The 23,315-nt window shown below is 35.2% G+C and overlaps 1 protein-coding gene across 1 annotated transcript in view; it reads left to right on the top strand.

Moving 5' to 3' along the window:
- Positions 1 to 22,409, top strand: part of LOC137646256 (uro-adherence factor A-like) — a 125,625-nt gene extending 103,216 nt beyond the window's left edge. The window contains exons 16-19 of the mRNA XM_068379376.1: positions 8,707 to 8,922; positions 15,793 to 15,890; positions 22,001 to 22,095; positions 22,262 to 22,409. Of these exons, the coding sequence (XP_068235477.1) occupies positions 8,707 to 8,922; positions 15,793 to 15,890; positions 22,001 to 22,095; positions 22,262 to 22,409 (557 nt within the window). The remainder of the gene's footprint in view (positions 1 to 8,706; positions 8,923 to 15,792; positions 15,891 to 22,000; positions 22,096 to 22,261) is intronic.
- The last annotated feature ends 906 nt before the right edge of the window (positions 22,410 to 23,315 follow it).

Genomic DNA, 23,315 nt, shown 5'->3' with positions numbered 1-23,315 from the left:
GATAGCAAGCGAGGCAAGAAGAGAGGATCTAAATCCTCCCGTGGCAGAGTCTGACTGCCCACGTCCTCAGACAGCAGTAGGTGCCAGATTGACCAACTTCTGGCAGGCCTGGGAGAAGAGGGGTGCAGACCGGGAGTCTGTTTTGTTGCTGAAGGAGGGTTACAAAATTCCTTTTGTACGGAGACCTCCTCTAGTAAAAGATCCGATAGACCTCTCTCCCAGGTATCGAGAGGAGACAAAGAGACAGGCGTTACATCTCCAGGTGTCTCTGTTGTTAGAAAAGGGGGCGGTGGTGAAAGTCTCGGACCTTCAATCCCCAGGTTTTTACAACCGTCTCTTCCTGGTTCCGAGGAACACAGGAGGTTGGATGTCAGTGCTCTCAACGTGTTTGTTGTAAAAACAAAGTTCACGATGGAGACCACCAAATCCGTTTTGGCAGCAGTCAGAGAGGGCGACTGGATGGTCTCTCTCGACTTGCAGGATGCGTACTTCCACATTCCGATACATCCAGACTCTCAACATTATCTGAGGTTTGTGTACAGGAATGTGGTGTATCAATTCCGAGCATTGTGCTTCGGCCTCAGCCCTGCTCCTCTTGTTTTTACGAGGCTCATGCGAAATGTAGCGAAGTTCCTACATTTATCGGGGATCAGAGCCTCCCTGTATTTGGACGACTGGTTACTCAGAGCGTCGTCCCGTCATCGCTGTCTGCAGGACCTACAGTGGACTTTGGATCTTGCGAAAGAGTTGGGCCTCTTGGTGAACATGGAGAAGTCACAGCTGACTCCCTCCCAGATGATTCTCTATTTGGGGATGGAGATACAGAGTCGAGTTTTTCGGGCTTTTCCGTCTGCCAACAGGATCGAGCAGGCTTTGCTCAAAGTCCGTCTCGTGCAAGAGAAAAACCGTTGCTCTGTGAGAGACTGGATGAGCCTCCTGGGGACGCTTTCGTCTCTGGAACAGTTTATCTCTCCAGGGAGACTCAACCTGCGCCCTCTCCAGTTCCATCTAGACTCCCATTGGAACAAGGAGAAGACTTTAGAGACGGTCTCGATTCCAATCTCCGATCCAGTCAAGACTTGCCTAGCTTGGTGGGACAGCAATATAAAACTTCGGGAAGGTCTTTCTCTGGCAGTCAAGAACCCAAACCATGTGTTGTTTTCAGACGCATTGGATTTGAGTTTGGGGGCGACTCTGGACAATCTGGAATGCTCGGGTCTTTGGTCCGCAGACCAGAGGAGCCTTCACATAAACTGCAAGGAGCTGTTAGCAGTCCATCTAGCACTAAGGAGTTTCGAGGGTCTGATTCGAAACAAGGTGGTGGAGGTGAATGCGGACAATACCACGGCCTTGGCTTACATCTCGAAGCAAGGAGGCACTCACTCCCACGCTCTTTTCGTCATCGCAAGGGACCTTCTCATTTGGTCAAAAGATCGAAACATCTCGCTTTTGACGAGGTTCGTCCAAGGGAAGTTGAAAGTCTTGGCGGACTGTCTCAGTCGAAGAGGTCAGGTGATTCCTACGGAGTGGACGCTCCACAAGGATGTGTGCGAGAGACTTTGGATGACTTGGGGTCAACCCACCATCGATCTCTTTGCGACCTCGTTTACAAAAAGGCTCCCGACTTATTGCTCTCCGGTCCCAGATCCAGAGGCGGCCCACATAGATGCTTTTCTTCTGGACTGGTCTCACCTGGACGTTTATGCCTTTCCACCTTTCAAGATCCTAAACAAGGTGCTGCAGAAGTTCGCCTCTCACGAAGGGACCAGGTTGACGTTGGTTGCTCCCCTCTGGCCCGCGAGAGAGTGGTTTACAGAGGTACTTCTATGGCTGGTAGACGTCCCAAGAAGTCTGCCTTTGCGGATGGATCTCTTACGACAGCCTCACGTAAAGAGACTTCATCCAAGCCTCCCCGCGCTTCGTTTAACTGCCTTCAGACTATCGAAAGACTCTCTAGAGCTCGAGGATTTTCGAAGGAGGCAGCTAGAGCGATCGTGAGGGCTAGAAGATCCTCTACCATCAAGATCTACCAGTCGAAGTGGGAGGTATTTAGAGACTGGTGCAAGTCCTCCTCTATTTCCTCTTCCAGTGCCTCTGTAGCGCAGATTGCGGATTTTCTGCTTTATCTGAGAAACGGTCGCTCCCTCTCTGCATCCACCATTAAAGGCTACAGAAGCATGTTAGCTTCAGTTTTCAGGCATAGAGGTTTGGATCTTTCGAATAACAAAGATCTCCAAGACCTCCTTAAGTCTTTTGAGACTTCTAAGGAGCGTCATATTTCAACTCCTGCTTGGAACTTGGACGTGGTCCTACAGTTCCTTATGTCAGACAGGTTTGAACCGTTAAATTCAGCCTCCCTGAAGGATCTTACCCTCAAGACACTTTTTTTGGTGAGCTTGGCTTCGGCTAAAAGGGTCAGTGAGACCCATGCTTTTAGCAAGAACATCGGCTTCTCAGCTAATAAAGCAGTATGTTCTCTTCAACTTGGTTTTTTGGCCAAGAATGAACTTCCGTCTCGTCCTTGGCCTAAATCTTTTGAAATCCCTAGTCTTTCTGAGATTGTAGGTAATGAAGTTGAAAGAGTGCTGTGCCCCGTTAGAGCTCTAAAATTTTATTTATCTAGAACTAAACCGCTACGAGGTTGTTCAGAGGCTTTATGGTGCTCCGTTAAAAAGCCCTCTTTGCCCATGTCTAAGAATGAGTTATCTTACTTTATTAGACTTTTAATTCGGGAGGCACATTCTCATTTAAGTGAGAAGGATCGTAATTTGCTTAAGGTCAAGGCTCACGAAGTTAGAGCGATAGCAACTTCGGTGGCATTTAAGCAAAATAGATCCCTTAAAAGTATTATGGACGCGACCTTTTGGAGAAGCAAGTCGGTGTTCGCTTCATATTACTTGAAAGACGTCCAGACTCTTTATGAGGACTGCTACACACTGGGACCATTCGTAGCAGCGAGTGCAGTAGTGGGTGAGGGTTCTACCACTACATTCCCTTAATCCCAATATCCTTTTAATCTACTCTTGAAATTTTTAATCTTGTTTTGGGTTGTACGGGAGACTAAGAAGTCTTTCGCAATCTTTTTGATTTGGCGGGTGGTCAAAATATTGTTTCTTGAGAGCGCCCAGATTAAGGGTATTGACGAGGTCCTGTTATAGGGGTGTTCACCCTGGATATAGCAGTTCCTGGGAGTCTTGCAGCATCCTAAGAGGATCGCTGGGCTTCGTGAGGATAGCGGACTAATGAGGCAGAGTAATCATCAGAGTCAGCTTCCTTACCAGGTACCTATACTTAAGTTTGTTTTTTGAATATTTGTCAAAAACTCTTGAGCATATACGCCTTTATTGTTTTAATACTGGTCTCTACCCACCACCATGGGTGTGAATCAGCTATTTATATATTCACCGGCTAAGTTTAATTTTTAGAAATGATATTTTCATTATAAAATAAATTTTTGAATATACTTACCCGGTGAATATATAATATTAAAGGCCCTCCCTTCCTCCCCGATAGAGACCCTATGGACCGAGAAGAACTGGTTTGGTTGAGAAGTATATGCGATATCTGGCCGATAGTTGGCGCTGGTGGGCACACCTGACAACCTTCATGGCGATCGCTCGCGAGTTTTTGGAATCTGTCGGGTCGTCGGAGACGTCAGCTATTTATATATTCACCGGGTAAGTATATTCAAAAATTTATTTTACAATGAAAATATCATTTTTTAGCTCTGTGGTGCTTGATTATAAAGCTTTGAAAGTTATTCAAATTTTGCATTATCACAAAACTTATTTTTTTGGGGGGCGGGGGGGGGGGGTTGTTTCAGACACTTTGGCACATTATCTTCTATATTTAGTATTTACACTTAATTATGTAATGTGCGCATTTATAAGTTCCTACCCATTTTTCTTTTTCGTTCTTCTATTTCTGGACACATCTTTCCCCGATTCCAAACAGAATAGCGCCTATGAACATTGTTTTCTCCCCTTCAGTAACAGCTTGTTCATATTTGGCAGTGTTTTTTCTTGATCTATTCTCTATAGCAAATAAGGGTATACTGTAATGTAAAAATATGTCACTTATGCTGCTTAACTTTGTAATAACTACGTGAATTGTTTACTATCTTACGATGATAGAAATACGAGCAAAACAACTGCTTTCTGATTTGATTGTTCATGACAAAACAGCTGATTTTTGTTTGGTTGTTATTATGGCTCTATGCATCTACGCAATGATTATTACTTTGCTTCTATCATTCTCTTTTATTGTTTAACTTATTGAACTAGAAGATGGGATAAAGAAATGGAGTAAATGAGGTTAGTCTATTTTAATTTAGTTTCTGGGAAAAGAAACACATGATACCAGAGATATATAAAATTATATTTTATGGGCTAAAATTTTTGGGCTACCACAATGAAATCTATGATATCCTAAAACATATTGATGCTTATGTAATATTCATTATGAAGATATTTTGAACAAGGTAAGAAATTATATAAACGATACTCCTTGTTATTCGTATGTATGCATATTGCCGATACAATAGCAGGACCTAGAAATCAGCTGAGCACAATCAAAGGTAAACAAAACAAAAAACTCGGTGATAGTTGATTGTAAAAATGCTTTCTAATTTTCAAAATAGAATACAAAAATGCTTTAATAAAGTATATACTATCCTATGAACCAAGAAAATTAAATAATGATACAGTATACTGTACTGTATAAAAATTGATGAAATATGACTTGAAGATAATTACAATATTATGACACAGCTTAATGAAACTATGGAAACTTAAGATAATTACAATATTATGACACAGCTTAATGAAACTATGGAAACTTAAGATAATTACAATATTATGACACAGCTTAATGAAACTATGGAAACTTAAGATAATTACAATATTATGACACAGCTTAATGAAACTATGGAAACTTCACATTTTTAGTTTGATGTACATCCAGATCGAGTTACGACCCGTTTTTCGGGGTTCCTTCTCGGTTGTAAGTTGACGACTACTTACTTGTATGTAATGATATTGTTATTACTAGTGTTGTTTTACTTACTGCTTCATTTGAACTTCAAAATAAGGTAAATGAATGCAATTTTATATAATGTTTTTCCTTAACACGCCACCTATAATAGAAAGCTTTCATTTGTTTATGTTTCATCGCCAATCATAACAAACAAACGAATGCATTCACACTTCCAAGGTCAACAATAACAAATTACCACTAATGACACTATGATAATTTACGATAATTCTAAACTGTTACATAGGCTGATTGCACATTCCATTTCCAAAATACTTTTCCTCACTTCAGTTATAAGTCAATTTGATTTTGTATCAACTTGTACCAACATCAATTATGGAATCACCAGCAAAAAAGAGAAGAAAGTACTCGACTAGTTTTAAATTAAAAGATATAGAACAATTGTGCTAATGCTATAATGTTCAATGTGACAGAGAAGATGGTTCGAGATTGGAGAAAGGGAGGGTAATTAAACTCATGATGGATTTTTTGCAAAATTAATATGTTAATCTAAATGTTATTATTACCATCATTAACACTATCATTAGAATTATCGAAAGGTTGGAGAAAGATAAGGGTTACCGAGAACATAACCACTACTCAATGTTTATATATTGTCAGCTGGACTTGCATTGATAAAAGACAATTTCATTGTTTATATGGAATTTTTCCACTAATAGGCTATTTATTATGAAATGCATATAAAGTGTAAGGTAAATATGGTTTGGTTACATTTACAGTTAGTCACCAACTTACAACGGAGATAGGGACCGAGAAGCGTGTTGTAAGTCGATCATGACATATGCCAAACTAAAAAAGGTAAGTTTCCGTAGATTTATTAAGCTGTGTTAGGATTCGGCAATCATCCAAGTCATATTTTATCAATATTTTCTTACTCTACTGTGTATCATTATTTAATTTTCTTCTTCCATAGGATATATGCTCCAATAAAGCATTATTGTATTCTATTTCAATTTAGGAAACATTTTAGCAATCAACAATTACCAACTTTTTTGTTTACCTTGGTTGTGATCAGCTGTGCTGTTGATCTGAAGGTCCCGAGATCTTATCGAGATAATATGCACATATGAATGCCGTATTGTTTATATAATTTCTTAATTTATTTTAAATATATTAATGGTGAATGTTACATCAGCATACAGTTAAAATCACATAAATAATGTAAAGACATTATGGAAGATGTGTACTTAAATCGATGATCACATGAAATGAACGAATGATACTGGCTTAGAGCACTCCCAAGCACTCGGCCACCTAGCATCAGCATCTGTAAGCTTGCTCGTATCTCAAGTTTGTGCTCGTATCTCAATGCAAATATGTGCTCGGCTTTCTGCTCGTATGTCAAGGTATTATAGTGTAGTGAAAACCTACTTGGTACACCAATGAGGTGAATGATATTGCAATTTTAGTCTTAGGATGATTTGGGACCTTAATCCCACGAAACACAATAGGATGCAACCTCGAATTACTGAAATTTTGACAACATGATATTGAATGCTTCGTACTGGAGAAATAAACTTGTTTTTTCTGCTGAAATACTTCATCCATTTTCATACTAGGTATGTGAAAAAAAATTGAATAAAATTCTTAGCCATAAAATAATTCTTTGACTGAAGATAAAAGGGACGAAATCATCTTGAGTTCCCCAAATGATTCATTTTTGTAAAAAATTATTAGTGTTTACCATTACCCAACTAACATTATAACTTGAGATGTAAGTGGCGTAGGAAGCAAACGGACGAGGAGCACTGTCATCCGAAGCATGATGAATCGAATCAGCTTTAGCTGAACAACCACCAACATTAAAGAGCTAAGAAAATCATACGATAAGAAATGGCGTCCACAAATGAAAAATGAGGTTGCGTAAAAGTGCTTACTTTAGCAAGTGGAGGAATATAAGGATCCAGACAACCAACTTGATCCTCTGCCTTACAACCTAGTTGTACAAAATAGCGACTAGTAGTGCAAGGGTTTAGCAGCAGAATCTAAAGTAATCAAAGAAGTTGAGTCTCTGCAAAAGTATCAACTTTGTAATGAGCATTAAACGCTTACTAAATGTAATACTATTATCCTACACCCAACTAAGGAAGTCAGAGTAGGATTACCTTAGACCCGACTAAGGAAGTCAGGTCAGGGTTAATAACCAGCCAGGCAAGATCATAATTATTGCATACAACCAAAGACCCACCTGCCTTCTGAGATTAAACAGGAAGTTAAATAAGTTAAAGAGCTGTGATGCCCTTCACTATCAAAACTGGGCTGGTTAATTGTGTATTAGAGAAGAGTACCTACATGTCATATTCATCATCACTATAAACAACTAGTCTAGCCTTATCTGGATTTTTCCCTGAACTAAAAGCAAGTTTCATTATTACCCAAATTAGAAACATACTTTCCCTGAGAGGAACAGTGAAAGAATCACATAGTGTACTCCACAATGGTAATTTTAAGACACCTTACTATCCCTGTGCAGTAAATAATAAAAAATCAAGAGAAAGACAACTTAAAATTAATAAAGCTTGTCAATATGGAAGAGGGGTAGTTGAATTGTACTAATGTCGACAGACAAACTGTACACATATAGATATAAAATATTTCATTAAGATCTCATAATTTCTCATTTCTATGGTTTACGAGAACATTATTGCAGAATTTACTATCAGTGGATAAAGTGATGATGAAGACAAACGTACAATAATTTTACAAATAAAGGTGGAATGTCATGTGTATGACAGCAATCTTACTAATAAGAGATAGTCCCTATGGTTTTGACATCATTGGAGTCTTCAGTTGTTATTTTGCTGTGGTTCTTTTGGAAGCATATATAACAAAGTGTCAGCTCTTTCCTAACAGGATGGGTGTCTGGATTACATTATTCAGACCTAAATTTATGCTAGAATAACTTGTATCTTGATTGAAAATTGCCTGTAGAGGAACTGCAACCCCTGTTAAATCCATGCAGAATGGCTCTTTTGTTTAGTTGTGATTAAATACTAAGTAAGTGATTAGTTCAATTTCAAGTCAAAGGAATTATTGAATCCATGTTCAAACTCTTAGCTACGGTACCTATAATGTTGACTATAGTCAATTTCTTTTAGCGATGCAGATTTGCACCGATTCGCAGCGGTGCCCTTTTAGCTCGGAAAAGTTTCCTGATCGCTGATTGGTTGGACGAGATAATTCTAACCAATCAGCGATCAGGAAAATTTTCCAAGCTAAAAGGGCACCGCTGCGAGTCGGTGCAAATCTGCCTCGATAAAAGAAATGGACTATAGTATGATGCTGGAAAGATTATTTACTTAATATGAAATGCATTTTTTATTGCCATACTATCATAAATGGTTGAAATATTATATGATGTTCCATACTTTACACAAGACTATTGTGTTTAGTAATGATTAAAGGAGTTAGCATTAATATTGCACGAGCTCTGTATTGTACTGATTATAGGTTATTGGATATAGTCACCAAGACTATCATACTATTGAATAATTCATTCTAGTACTTGAAAACATGCAAAATATAAGTCAGTTTTAGTAGCATTAAAGAGCCTGTTAAACCTACATTAGGAATATATTTTAAGCTGTATTCTCACTTGCAAAATAATTTAGATAACATGGTCTTATGGATTATTGATTATTTTTTTCATTTCAGTATTCACCAGCAGCCAACACAGAGATTCCCTAAAGAAGCGTGTACAAGGAATGTTGGCAATGTTTGAAAGGTCTGTCATAATCGTGGAACTTGATAAACTTAAACTTGGGGATTCTCCTTACAATTCAACTCATGTCAGATCCAAGTACATAGACACAATTACATGTGCATGTGCCCAAGTGAACCAGTTGAAAGTTTTGTATTCTAGCAGCCAAGGTAATTTGAATAAATTCCTTCTTTTGTTTATCCTTACAGAGATAATGTGTAAAAGACAATTAATTGAATCATTTGAATTAGGATTCTGTTGACTTTAAGGTTTTCAGTTTCTTAAGTGTATTATATTTCTAAGTATATTGTCTTCAACCACTTAAAATATGAGCTATAACTTTCAAGTTGATAATATCTTAATAATTTCAATGAGTGTTACCTTAAAGTCATACTGCTAATATCCTTCAAGCTCCCGTTTTCACATCTAAATGAAAAGTAGAAAAATATCTTTCTCTCTGATGCCTAATATGAGGAACACTGACCACAGGTAGTATTGTACCAAGAATTAAATACTATTTTTGTCATCTACAATGTTAAAACTTCTCCAACTCAGCAGGGTTTAGTACTTTGGTAGTTGCGTAGTATAATTTAGAGAAAGAGTAGCAAGAAATTGTTTTTTCCCAGTTTTAGGTTATGAATATTTATAAAATCTTTTCCAAAAACATATAGCAGAATAAATAGAGTTAATACTACAGTAATTGGTGATACAACCAAAACAATAGTACAGAGAATATGGGTAAGAAAGTGAATTGGAAGAAATTTCTCTAAGCTAGTGGATAATAGCAATGAAATAGAAATAAATGGTGAAATAATGTACACTTTTATTATTATGCAATTATTGCTACAATACAGATATGTCTTTTATCATTATTATTATTATTATTATTATTATTATTATTATTATTACTTACTTACTAAGCTACAACCCTAGTTGGAAAAGCAGGATGCTACAAGTCCAAGGGCTCCAACAGGAAAATAACCCAGTGAGAAAAAGGAAAAAAGAAATAAATAAATCATTTTAAAAAGAGTAACAACATTAAAACAAATCTTTCTTATATATGCTATGAAAACTTAAAAAAAAGGAGAAAGAGTAATAAGATAGAATAGTGTGCCATAGTGCACCCTCAAGCAAGAGAACTCTACCCCAATACAGAGGAAGACCATGGTACAGAAGCTATGGCCCTACCTAAGACTAGAGTGCCAGTCTTCACATAGAAACATTGAAATTCAAGTCTGTACCTGAAGATAAATGGGCCTAAAACTGTGATAATGTTCAATGAAAATGCAGACAACAAATAATTGTTAAGGACGAGCCTCTAGACATTGTTGATGAACATATATACTTAGGACAGACAGTAAGTGTTTCCCCAAGACATGGGATCAAAATTAGAGGAAGGATAAGCATAAGATGGAGAGGTTTTGGTTAACAAAAAGATATTATGAGAATTAAAATGTCTCTAAAAAGGAAAATAAGCTAATTACATAAGCTAGTTACAACCCAAAGAGCTATGGAAAGAATAATGATAGGGTTAACACTAAGAGACAAGAAAAGAGCAACATTTGATATGAGAGCAAACTAAAGAACAGGATATTTTAACATGTAAGAAAAAGAAATAGACATGTGCAGGACATACATGAGAAGGACAGATGGTATATAGACATTGAAAATAACAAAATGGGTCCATAAAGATAGCAGAAGGAAGAAAAGATAATGGATTCACAAATTGAGAAAATTTGCTAGGACTGTACATATATCCAGTATATAAATATATATATATATATATATATATATATATATTGAGAGAGAGAGAGAGAGAGAGAGAGAGAGAGAGAGATATACTGTATGTATATATATATATATATATATATATACATGTATATATATACATATATACATGTATATATATACATACACACACACACACACACACATATATATATATATATATATATATATATATATATATATACATACAGTATCTCTCTCTCTCTCTCTCTCTCTCTCTCATATATATATATATATATATATATATATATATATATATATATATATATATATATATATATATATATACAGTAGGGTCCCGAATTACACGTGTTCTAATTACGCGATTCCTCAATTACGCGATCGGTAGTTTTTAAAAATTAATTTTCCTGTATTTGCGAGGAGCATTCTAAATCCGCGAGTCAAGCACCGCGAAGCGTAGGAAATCTATTGTTTTCTTAATTGTATTGGGGGGGGGTGATGGTTCCCCGATGTCTGAGAAGGGGGGGGGGGAGAATGTGAGAGAAAGATTTCTGTTCAAACATTTTAAAACTAGTTTTGGATGAAAAATGTTAAGGTTTGCCCATCTGTTGTGTGAACTTGTCGCTAGGCCTAGCCTAACTGTCCAACACCTATATGTATAATATTCCATATTTGTACTAATTAATTTTTATACTTATGTTGTGATTATGGTGAAAAATCCTTATTCATTAAACTTTAAATTAAAAACCATCAAAATAAAGACTATTTTATATCATCCTACTGCCAAACATGTCACCACAACCAAACCCATTACTTTGTTTAGTACGTTCCATCGCTGATCATAACGAACTCGCTAACCAATTTTAACATCTGTCTATAGGTTAACTTTTGCGGCAAAAGATATCTTACCAGGTACTATGTAATAATAATGTTATAATTAATGTTTTATTTATCCTTAGAAAATCAAAATATATGAAATATGAGCAATTTTATTTCGTGTTGTTTTTTTTTTCCCCTAAAAAAACGCCTTCTTAAAAGGAAAACTTTTTTTTTACGTTTCATCGTCGATCATAAACGCATTTACTCCTGAAAGTGATATTGAAGAGCTTTTACTAAAGATGTTATTATAAATAAAGATTATAAATAGGTGGTAAAATATCTATAATTAAAGTGTAGCAGCATCAAGAAATGTTGGGGTTCGCCCTTTACATAAGAATGTACTGTACATTGGATTAGACAGAACGTAGAAAAAATCAATTAGGGAAAAATCGGTATTCGATATCCTCTTCATCAGCATCGTCATTCGTCAATCGGGCTTTTTATTTTTTTTTATTCTCAGTCGCTAACTAGTTATCGCACTGCCAAGATCTGCACACATTCCGATAATTCACATTTGAAGGTTTTCTGGGAGAGGATGGATAGAGAAAATACCGAACTAAATAAAATGTTTTTTTTAACCTGTTAAGCATCACCCACGTGATAAACCGTTCACCACGATCTACTCGGTACCGCCTTCAACTGTATATTCCGTTCATGACTTTAATTGCCTTTTACAAGCCGTCAGTCTCGTGATGTTACTTTACTCGTATAGTAAGTATAGGATCACCACTTGGCAACACACTCAGCATATGGGGACTGTGAATAGAAACTTATATGATGTCTGGCAACTATTTTTCTGAAGGTAGCCTGATGTTACAAAACTGTGGTTTGAACTGGTTTCCTATCAGTGCGCTCGGGCGTTTATGCATAAGTGGTTATTTCTTGTTCCTTTTGTAATGAAAGGTCTAAAGAGGAAGGTTATTTCTTTAGATGAAATAAATGATATTCTTGTTGTGGATTTTGATAATGATAACCTGTTTGATAATGAGAGCACTAGTTCTGAATCCTCCAGTGATGAGTATATTGAAGAAACAAAGTTTTCTTTCGATGTCGAAAGCGAAAATGACTTCTCATTACCGAATGACTGGACAACGAAATTTCACAAAACTATAAAGGGAAAGGAAATGCAGAGAGAGAGAGAGAGAGAGAGAGAGAGAGAGAGAGAGAGAGAGAGAGAGAGAGAGAGAGAGAGAGAGAGAGAGAGAGAGAGAATAAAGTGGATAGATAATGTACAAATGTATGACGAACATATTTGAAAACTATACAGGAAGAGAGAGAGAGAGAGAGAGAGAGAGAGAGAGAGAGAGAGAGAGAGAGAGAGAGACCTATTCCTTTCCTTTTGTTGCTTATCCAGGCGTAAGATTTACGATTGAAGATAAAAAGAACCCATTAGAATATTCAGTATTATGTAGCCATTTGAAATTAAATAATAGTAGTATTAATTGTTTTTTTTACTCAACCATTTAATTAATATCCCTACTTTTAACTATAATTACGAATTATAAGCATAAAGAAATTATATTAACTTTGAAAAATTATCATTAGTGAAATGACCGCTCAGGGCAAAAAAAGCGTGATTATCGTACAGCAGCCTAGTGCACACTTGCGCCTAGTGGCCGTGTTTACGTGTGGGAGTGTCATCATGGATATACAGTACTATACTGTAATTTTTAACTATTGCTAGATACTTACTGTATCAAACCTTGAAAACCCTTTTTTGTTTTTTGTATCTATAGGAAATAATTCTACATCATTCGGAAAATACTGAAAACAGTAAGCTATGCATAGTACAGTAGTAAATACTACAGTCATATAAAATTATCAAAACTTTAACAACTTTTTATTGTTTTATTTATCCATAAAAGAAATTTTGTACAGTATTTTATAAAAAAAAATCTATAAGAAGGATTTCTTACAGTATTGTTAAGATAAAAGCTACAGATATATATATATATATATATATATATATATATATATATATATATATATATATATATATATATATATGTTTTATATATATATAATATATACATACATACACACATACATACACACACACAGTGTATATACAGTATATATATAGCTAGAAAGCTAGAAATGGAGTGAAAAAAAATTGCCGGGTAGGTTGCTGTTTGCCGCCATGATGTGTTTCGAAATATACGAATTTCCAATTACACGAGGCCTTTCATCGACCAAATTCTCGCATAATTCGGGACCCTACTGTATATATATAGGAGAGAGAGAGAGAGAGATACTGTATGTATATATATATATATATATATATATATATATATATAATATATATATATATATATATATATATATATATATATATATATATATATATATATATATATGCATATATATATATATATATATATATATATATATATATATATATATATATATATATATATATAACTAGATAAAACACTTCATTTTATGGATAGGGAAAGTAGTTGTTCCTATTATCTGTAAACATTTTGTTATTTTCTTGATAACATTCGCCATGGCTAAAAATAGAAGATAAACATAAAAATTAAGAGAAAGTTAAAATTATACAAGTTCATTTAAAACATTAAAGATCAGTAAAAAAATTAAATGAAAATTAAAAAGAGAAATTCTATATACATCAGACAGATTACTGGAACCAACCTCGCAGAAGCGTAATGAGAAACTGAATGCCAACAACAGAAAGAAAACAAACCAAAGAAGACATTGACAAATATAATTGAATGGACGAAGCTTGGGTATTTAACGATGGACTTGGTCGTTTGATCAATATTGTGTCAAGAAGATTTAAGTCATGGTTATTTGACACTTGACCGATAATGCTGAATTCTTTGTTGCCAAATATTGTTTGCCTATTTTGGCATGATTACGAATATTTGAATGTTCAAGGTCAGATATTCTGCAACCTGTTCGGAAGCTAAAACCTTTGTGTGGATCAATTGTGACCATTAACACCCCCCTACTCCTATGCCCTTGAGACTTTTCCATTACTGGCATCTAGACTTCACAAATGCAATAAAGTTCCAAGATAGAAAAATGAATGATGAGCTCTCATACCTTACGCATTCCTTGACTAATATCTCTGAACGAAGTACGAGTAATTTCAGTCTGTATATGTAGTGATAAATTTCTGGTGTATATTGGTGTGGTTGGTATACACTTTTTGTCCTATTGTTTGTGAAAACTGCATAATGGCCTGGTTGGGAGTTTTAACACAATACTGTACTGAAGGAAGGCTTTTAGCTACTTTGAAAGTAAACCAAAGGAACTTTTCATAATCAAAGCACACATGGAATGTGGATAGTGTTTGTAAGGTGGGATAAAGTATATCAAGTTAGTTTGGATGTGATTTAATTTGAAAAATATTTTATAATTTATCCACCCCTCCAAAGGAATGGTAGTCAGCATGATGACAATAAAGTAAGATTTATTGAAATGAATAGAATTCTTATTTTAATACTTAGCTCGTATTCATATATTTCCCTTGCTTCTACCCACTTTCAGCGATATCAAGAGATTTTAAGGTAGATACGATTTTGTAGTGACTCCAATAGTATGAAGTTTTGGGTACAATGTTACCTTTGGTGTGTGTTCCTCCCTTGGGCCATGTATCAGGATTACCAGGGATATCATTGGAAAGAGAAGATGGAAAAGGAATAGAGAGTTTAACATTTTTTTGTTTAGAGATAGGGAAGCTAGTAGCTTTGAGGATATTAGCATGAGGACTACAAGGTGTAAGTATTAAAATTATAGAATTTTTCTGTAAAATTATACATTTTAGTGGCACAACCTTTGATGGTTGAAACCATGTTTGGAAATTTGTATGGCCTTGAATGCTTTCATGTTTATGTATAAACATTTAAGATTGTTATGAATTATTTCAAAATGAAGTATACAGTACATATAATCATTTATTGAAATTACTTGAAATAATTGAAAGGTAAAGTTTTAGTGGGACAGAGTAATGTTGAATAATGGAAAAACTTGGTCCAAACATTTAATGTAAAAAAAAAAAAAAATTAAAAATTATAATTTTTACAGTAATTGAATTGGGTAAAGCATAAATCTTGCTTTGCTACTTGTATTGAAAATTAAAGTTTCATTTAAAACTTCACAGCTATCCATTCAGGAAGTACTTCAGTAATGGATTGTCTGGTTTGGGTTCAGGTATGAGATGGACCTTGATGAGTAGAAACATTAGGATTAGCGTATAGCATTCTTTTATATAAATCTTTATTTTTTATATTCTAATTGTTTTGCGGCTAATTTTTTGGAGTCTTTGCAGTAATTTTACTTTATTGCATCTCATTTAGCATTTTATGCTGACCTTCAGGAATTTTTTATAAATAATCTTTTTTGAAGTAATAAAGTAATAACATATGGTTACCATTGATTTGCAGATGAAACAGCTCAGTTAATTTGGCAGTTGACTGAGCAAGAAAAGAAAAAGGGCTTCAATATTCCTGTTTTGCCTGCACAGATTCAACAGTGGCAACAGGTAAGATTGTATCTTAAATTCAAATACTGTATCTACTGTAAATACTCAACTATTTGTGGTAGATTTAATGAGATGGATAATGCTTTTCCCATTCCAAAGATTGGTCCTTGCCTTGAATCCTCTTGGAATTTAAGATGATATACACTGTTCTAAACAATATATTGTATAAAACATAGAGTAATAATATTTAAAACCATGAGTTATATTATAAAACACTCAACTTATACAAATAGTAAATATTTTGCAAGTATAGAGTATCACTCTCTAGAATAAGGAAAACATTGAGCAAGCCAGAAAGTATGTAGGTGTAGGTAGTGATGATTGTTAATTAAGTTTAATATAGAAGTTGACAGAGGTAAGGTTGGTCGAGGGTCTAGGAAATAAGGTTGTAAGAAAAGAACATCATTTTCTAACTTGAAAGAGTCACAGCATAACTTATTTTAAAGTTAATTTGTATTTGTCCTTGCTATACAAGCCTTTCATCCTTTAAAGTAGGGAATGTCGTTAGTTAAAATTTGACAATTATTCCCATGTGTATACCAAATTTTTGTCCTTGAAGATGGGGAGACTCACTTATTGGTGAGTAGGAAATTTTTAGAACCAAACTGGTTGGTTGTTTTTCTTCCCAAGAATATGCTAGTATCCCTTGTCTCTTATTGGAGCAAGGGAATTAACTTTTGCAACCTCCTATCATCCTATCATAGGGATAAGTAAATTTGTAGGGCATGGCCAGTACTTGGTTATTCACCTGGTACTTGGTCAATGAAGAAATCTTTCTTCCCTGTTGGGGAGAGACAGTCTAGAATAAAATATCTAGTGCAAGATGGTTTTGAAACGGTATTCATTCCACCATCCTCCCCCTTGTAATTGGAGGATAGGGAGAACAACTTCTTACAGATACTGTTTATTATTAATGGTTCTTCAAAATGTAATTTAGCAGCATCAATGTCAGATCCAATATGTAACTGTACAAATGCATTATCCTCAAAGGAAGGGAAGGAAAAAAGAAGCAGAAGAGCTGGTCATTCTCCCTTTCCTCCAGATTTCTGTTAAATACATTACCATATACAAGGTTCTTTTCTTCCTATATGGAAGTTGTGCTACTACATAATCACGAGAGCTGCCAACACAGGGCCAAGAACAAGAGCTGAAGGATTTATGGGTTTACTTCTTAGCAGAAGGCTATGAATGCTGTTTGATGATTCTAAACTCTTTCACAACATGTTCAACAGCAAGATTCTTCAGTCTGAAGTGGGACCAATACAGTATGTGAGCTCTAGTTCAACCTTGATATCTCGACCCCCTCAGAGGTCAAAGCATATGTTCTTAGATTCTCTAACAATTATCTCTTTGTTCTGCCACTCTTGACACTCAATCCTGAGTTGTTGAGTCCTCTTCAGATAGCACCACAGAGCACTCAGACACAAAAACATCTCTTGGTTAACACCCGATGCTTCATGAAGATAGGGAATGGAGAGAGTCTCAAATCTGGTTGGTTTTTTTACAGGTTCTGGGTTTAGTCACGAGTTCAAGCACAGAATTAAAGAGACCTCCTTCTAACCTTCTGACTTAATACAAGATGCTAACAGATCAGGATACCACTTAACTTGTGGTCATGTGGGAACAACCAGGTTCATTTGAGACCTGTTATGATCAACTCTTGCTTGATTAGCCAGAGAATCAGGCTAATTGGAGTAAGAGCGTAGGTGTACCGATGATTATGTGGGTGTTCCTCTAATGCTGCCGAATCTAGAATGGGGAACAGAACACCGTAAGCTTCCTGGTTTGCTGTGTGGTAAACAGATTAGTTCCCACGTTGGCCCCACAAAGCCAGAAATTTATCCGCTACACAAACATGTAGGGACCACTGCAACCCTACAACCTAACTCTGGTGACAGTATATCTGCTATTACATTCCTCTTCCCAAGAATATATGTGGGTGAGAGCTCTATGGCGTGATTAGATTTGCATCTGCTTTGTTGACTTGCAAAGATGTATGAAAACCTTGCCTACTTGCTTGTTGATGTAAGGTACTACCAGTGTTATTGCTCATCAACATTACAAAGTGCTTCCTCAGTTGTACTTGAAATGCTTGTCTCCAAAATGTTGATTCAGATGCATTATTGTGTTGACCACACACCTAATGTGACTAGGTTGCCTAGGTGAAAGCCCCACCCTTCCTTCAATGAACATGAGAACAGTTACATATGCAAAGGTGGGGAGTCGAGAGAGACTCCTGTTTATGTTTTCTTCATCCACCTTCTCCCGTGACCCACTGGCACATGGTAAAAAAGGAGGATCTCTGGAAGTCAACTAGTGAGCCTCCAAAGCCCTGAATGAATCTGGTGGAGATGCCCGTAATGCCCTTAGCTTCTCAATGAATAAGGGTAGCCGAGAAGACTGCCAGCTTCGAGCTGGAAGTACTGTCTAAACAGAATAGTATTTTTACCTCTCTCTGAGCTTGCTGATGTAATCGTCTGATGGAAAGAATTACTGCTGCTCCTAAAATATTTTAAGAACAGTTTTAAAATTAGAATAAATATATTCCTATTTAAACTATAAAAACTTCAAAAAAAGAAAAAAATTAGAATAGTGTGCCTGAGTCTACCCTCAAGCAAGATCACTCTAACCCAAGACAGTGAAAGACCATGGTACAGAGGCTATGGCACTACCCAAGACTAGAAAACAATGATTTGATTTTAGAGTATCCTTCTCCAAGAAGAACTGCTTACCATAGCTAGAGTCTCTTTTACCCTTACCAAGAGGAAAGTGGCCACTAAACAGTGTAGTAGTTAACCCCTTTAGAGAAGAAGAATATTTTGGTAATCTTAGTTTTGTCAAGTGTACGAGGACAGGAGGATATGTAAAGAATAGGCCAGACTGTTCGGTTTATGTGTAGGCAAAGGGAAATTGAACTGTAAGCGGAAAGAAGGATCCAATGTAGTACTGTCTGGCCAGTCAAAGGACCCCATAACTCTCTAGTGGTAGTATCTCAATGGGTGGCTGGTGCCTTGGCCAATCTACTACCAATATCTTGAGTTACAGTGCATCTGAATAATAATTTCTTTAATACTTATGATATATACAATCAAACTTATAGTAACTATAATTTGTAAAATTTAGATAAAGTATTCCTAGATAAGCAAGAAGATTTCTTATTAGGAGACTTGAATGCCCAAAGTCCCCTCTGGGATGCTAATTATATTATTATTGACAAATGGTTCCAAGCTTGATCAAATAGTGAATGATAATAACTTCTGTATATTAAACAATGGAGGCTAGTACAATTAAAATCAAAAGAACACCTATGCTGTACTTAAGGGAAGTCTTTCATCAGATGTCTCTACATGTAGCATCACCATAACAAAACGGATAAGGGTTGCTTTTCTCACTACTTCTCTGTAATTGAGGTAGCCTTGTCCAACCTCAGCGAATAAATACAAATATTACAAATCATGTTGCCACATTTCATACCGTGGTATCATTTGATATCTTGACTACCCACTGCAGATACAAACTACACTCACACACACACACACACACACACACACATATATATATATATATACACATACTGTATATATATACATATGTATATATATACTGTATATATAATATGGATATATTTGTCTTTTTATTATTTTATATATGTATTTATTGTATGTAACTGTTTTGTCATGGGGACACTAGAGACATCAGACGAACGATTTTCCCTGAGTGTTTGCGTTCTTTTTATTCTAACTGTACATACTGTTCCAAAACTCATGGAACATATTCCCCAAAAGACATAACTATTTGTTTTAACAATATTATTGATAGATTTGAATGGAATGTGCTAGATGACCTATTTAGCAGTGACCATTTTCCTTTACTGTACAGTATTAATAACTACGTTAACCCTTTTACCCCCAAAGGACGTACTGGTACGTTTCACAAAAGCCATTCCTTTACCTCCATGGACGTACCGGTACATCCTTGCAAAAAAATGCTTTAGAAATTTTTTTTTCAGATTTTTGATAATTTTTTTTAAAAATTCAGGCATTTTCCAAGAGAATGAGACCAACCTGACCTCTCTATGACAAAAATTAAGGCTGTTAGAGCAATTTAAAAAAAAATATACTGCAAAATGTGCAGGGAAAAAAATAACCCCCTGGGGGTTAAGGGTTAGAAATTTCCAAGTAGCCTGGGGATAAAAGGGTTTAGACGTGCACCAAGTCCTCCCATTCAATGTTTTAATATAAACAGAGCTGACTGAAATGTGCTTGATGACCTTTTTAACAGTGACCATATTTCTATACTGTACTGTACATTATTATTAACCACGTTAAGACATGCACCAAGTCCTCCCATTCAATGTTACGATATAAATAAGAGCTGATTGGGATAAATTCAAGTTTTATACAGGTTCCTCCCTTTAATTATTCAATGAAACTCTCGGTCCCTTGGTGGTCAGATACTGTAACCCAATTTATAAAAGGAAAAGACAGTTCAGAGAAAACTAGAAACAATAAAAGATTTGAAAATTTGAATACGGATCCTGAGTGTTGGGAAATATAATTAAGAAACAAATTGATATAGTGATAGAAATTAGTATATTGAAACTGTATTTTGATAAGATTACTGTTAAATTTGAAAATTATGGATAATATTGTAGCAAAAATATGTCTCTAGTATATCAGAAAATACTCAAGTGCAGGTGTGGCAGAAATTTAGTAAAATTGATGGTTCTTAATAGCAGACCTGTAAGACATGCATTGTTGCATAATGGGTCACCAGTTCATGATACACAAGCATTATCAAATCTTATTGGGAAAAATATTGAAAGCATTAGCATTACTGTAGTAATAATCTGGGTGGCCACTTTTGATTCATTGAAAGAAAAGAAGAAGCAATTTCATTAATTAGTAAATTTTTGCTCATTTTAGTTTGAAAATTCATGTAAATGGCCATGCTTCATAAATCTTTAACCCTTTTACCCCCAAAGGACGTACTGGTACGTTTCACAAAACCCATCCCTTTACCCCCATGGACGTACCGGAACGTCCTTGCAAAAAAATGCTATAAAATTTTTTTTTCATATTTTTGATAATTTTTTGAAAAAATTCAGGCATTTTCCAAGAGAATGAGACCAACCTGACCTCTCTATGACAAAAATTAAGGCTGTTAGAGCAATTTAAAAAATATATACTGCAAAATGTGCTGGGAAAAAAATAACCCCCTGGGGGTTAAGGGTTGGAAATTTCCAAAGAGCCTGGGGGTAAAAGGGTTAATAAAAGGCATTTATATTACTGTACTTTTATTTGTGCTTTCATCCTTACATTATATAACTTTGTACCTGTAAGTGTTACTATCTAAATGGTTAGCCTGCCATAATTCATTTTTTTGCATGATAAAAGCATATAATTACTGTGACGTGTGAGCCATAGCCTAATATTTGGTGTGAAATGCAGCCTCATAATTTAGTATGGATTGCATCATAATGTATTTATCTTTACTCTGTGCATCTGCTATTTAGTTTAGGTTAATTTAATGAAAGTTGGAATGTGTTCAAATTTATATTGACTAGAGCCTTCTTTAGTCCAACTTAGCTCATTTTTACTGTAAATTCAAAGGCATATAGATGAAGCACATCGTAAATTCATTCTATTATTTTTGAACATTTTGATGTATACTGATGTCCTTCCTCCAGCTTTGACCAGATGTGTCAATTTGAGATCTAAGCTTTGTACCTATTAGAGTTTGTGATAATTTTGGAGTCTTTACCCTAAATCAGGAATAGGAATCTCTCTCTTTTTATACTATATAAGATTAGGAGTCTTATTTTATCTACATTTTTATATTGTGGTCTCCAGCCTCAAATTCAAATCAGCTAAATATAGATATGGTTTAGTTTCAAGAAACTTACATCTAATTAAAAATAAAAGTTTTTATTACGTTCAAGATAATTTTTACTTGCATTTAGACACAGTTATCATTAGTGCTGTACAACACTTGCAGTTGTAATATCTATTCTAAATTAAATTTTTGTTTCAAAGTAGATTTATTTGTTTGAAGTAATTAAAGAGTTGTTGGCTTTGAATTTATTTGAGGCACTGCACTTTCTTTTTCAGGTTGTCAACTTCTACCGATCCATACCCCGAATAAGTTTTGTTACTGCACTGTGCCTTACCCGCAACTTCAGAACAATTCACGAGTTTTTGAACAGGTAAGGTAGATTTTTATTTTATTTTTCACCTATCACTTAGCACACATTAAAGACTTGATATTCACTATTTAGAAAAAAGAAAATGGTGCAGTTATTTTATCACTCCAAAAATACTTTTCATATTTCATGGTTAAACGTTTTATAGTAGTTTGTATGTTTTTATTAGTTCTGAAACAATATTTAAGCTCAATGGCTGGATGCATAAGTATGTGATATTTCTTATGGGATGGCAGTGGATAACTAGTGTACCATATATATTAAAAGCAGAAGAAAGTAGAGCTGACCATATTATCGGTAATATTGCTCAAAACTGAGTTTATTTGAGTCTGGAAGAATTATTTGCAACTTGGTGCCAAATAGTGTGATTGACTCTGTTTTTATGCATTGTAACTGGTAATGTGGATGTGAATTGCCAGAGCAGAATTTTGATGATAATGAAATTATTTTTATTTTTCACTCGTTACTCAGTCTTGACTACTAATGAAATCAAGGCATGATCAGATTCCCAACTGGAGAACAAACTTGACATGTTCTAATGCCAGGGAAGTCAGTGTATACTAGGCCCAAGCAGTTACAAAACCTGAGTAGTTTCATGTATGATTTGTTTACTGTCTGACTCAGTGGAAAAATTCACAGCTCTTAAGCCATGGAGATCCGCAGGAGAAACAGAATTTAACCACTCCCTATGGTGAATGTTGAAATTACAAACAAGAACTAAAGAGGCCTTCCTATCATCATCTCATATCTTAACCATAATGGTAAGAAAACAATCAAAGATAGAATCGTACAAATCTGGATTCTGGTAGACCAAACACAAATAGAGGTTAATGTGCCTGCCGCAAACATTTATTACCTCAATCTCATGACATCCACATTTTTAACAGGACTAATGAGAAGCAAGGTACTCAGTCCCATAGGAATGGCTCGCCATTTCAAAATTATTGGTTTCTTAAACCTACGATGAGCTCACATGAATCCTTCATTTGAGAAACCAATTTCTGAGGATAAAATAATAATATACTGTTTGGAAGCAACTGCTGGGTCTTGAATATTGGCATGTAGTCCACAAAATCTGAGATATACTTGTCCCAGATTTGCGTAATGTTTCTAAATAGGATAAGAATTATAAGCAATAAAATAAGTATCATTCTTAAAAACAACCTTAATAATATTGATAACAAAAACAATATGCATAGGAATACAGTATATATAAAGTAATT

This window comes from Palaemon carinicauda, chromosome 1 (assembly GCF_036898095.1).
Source record: "Palaemon carinicauda isolate YSFRI2023 chromosome 1, ASM3689809v2, whole genome shotgun sequence".
Lineage (NCBI taxonomy): Eukaryota > Metazoa > Arthropoda > Malacostraca > Decapoda > Palaemonidae > Palaemon > Palaemon carinicauda.
The sequence above is the reverse complement of the archived record's forward strand: the minus strand, read 5'-3'. Positions and strand labels throughout refer to the sequence as shown.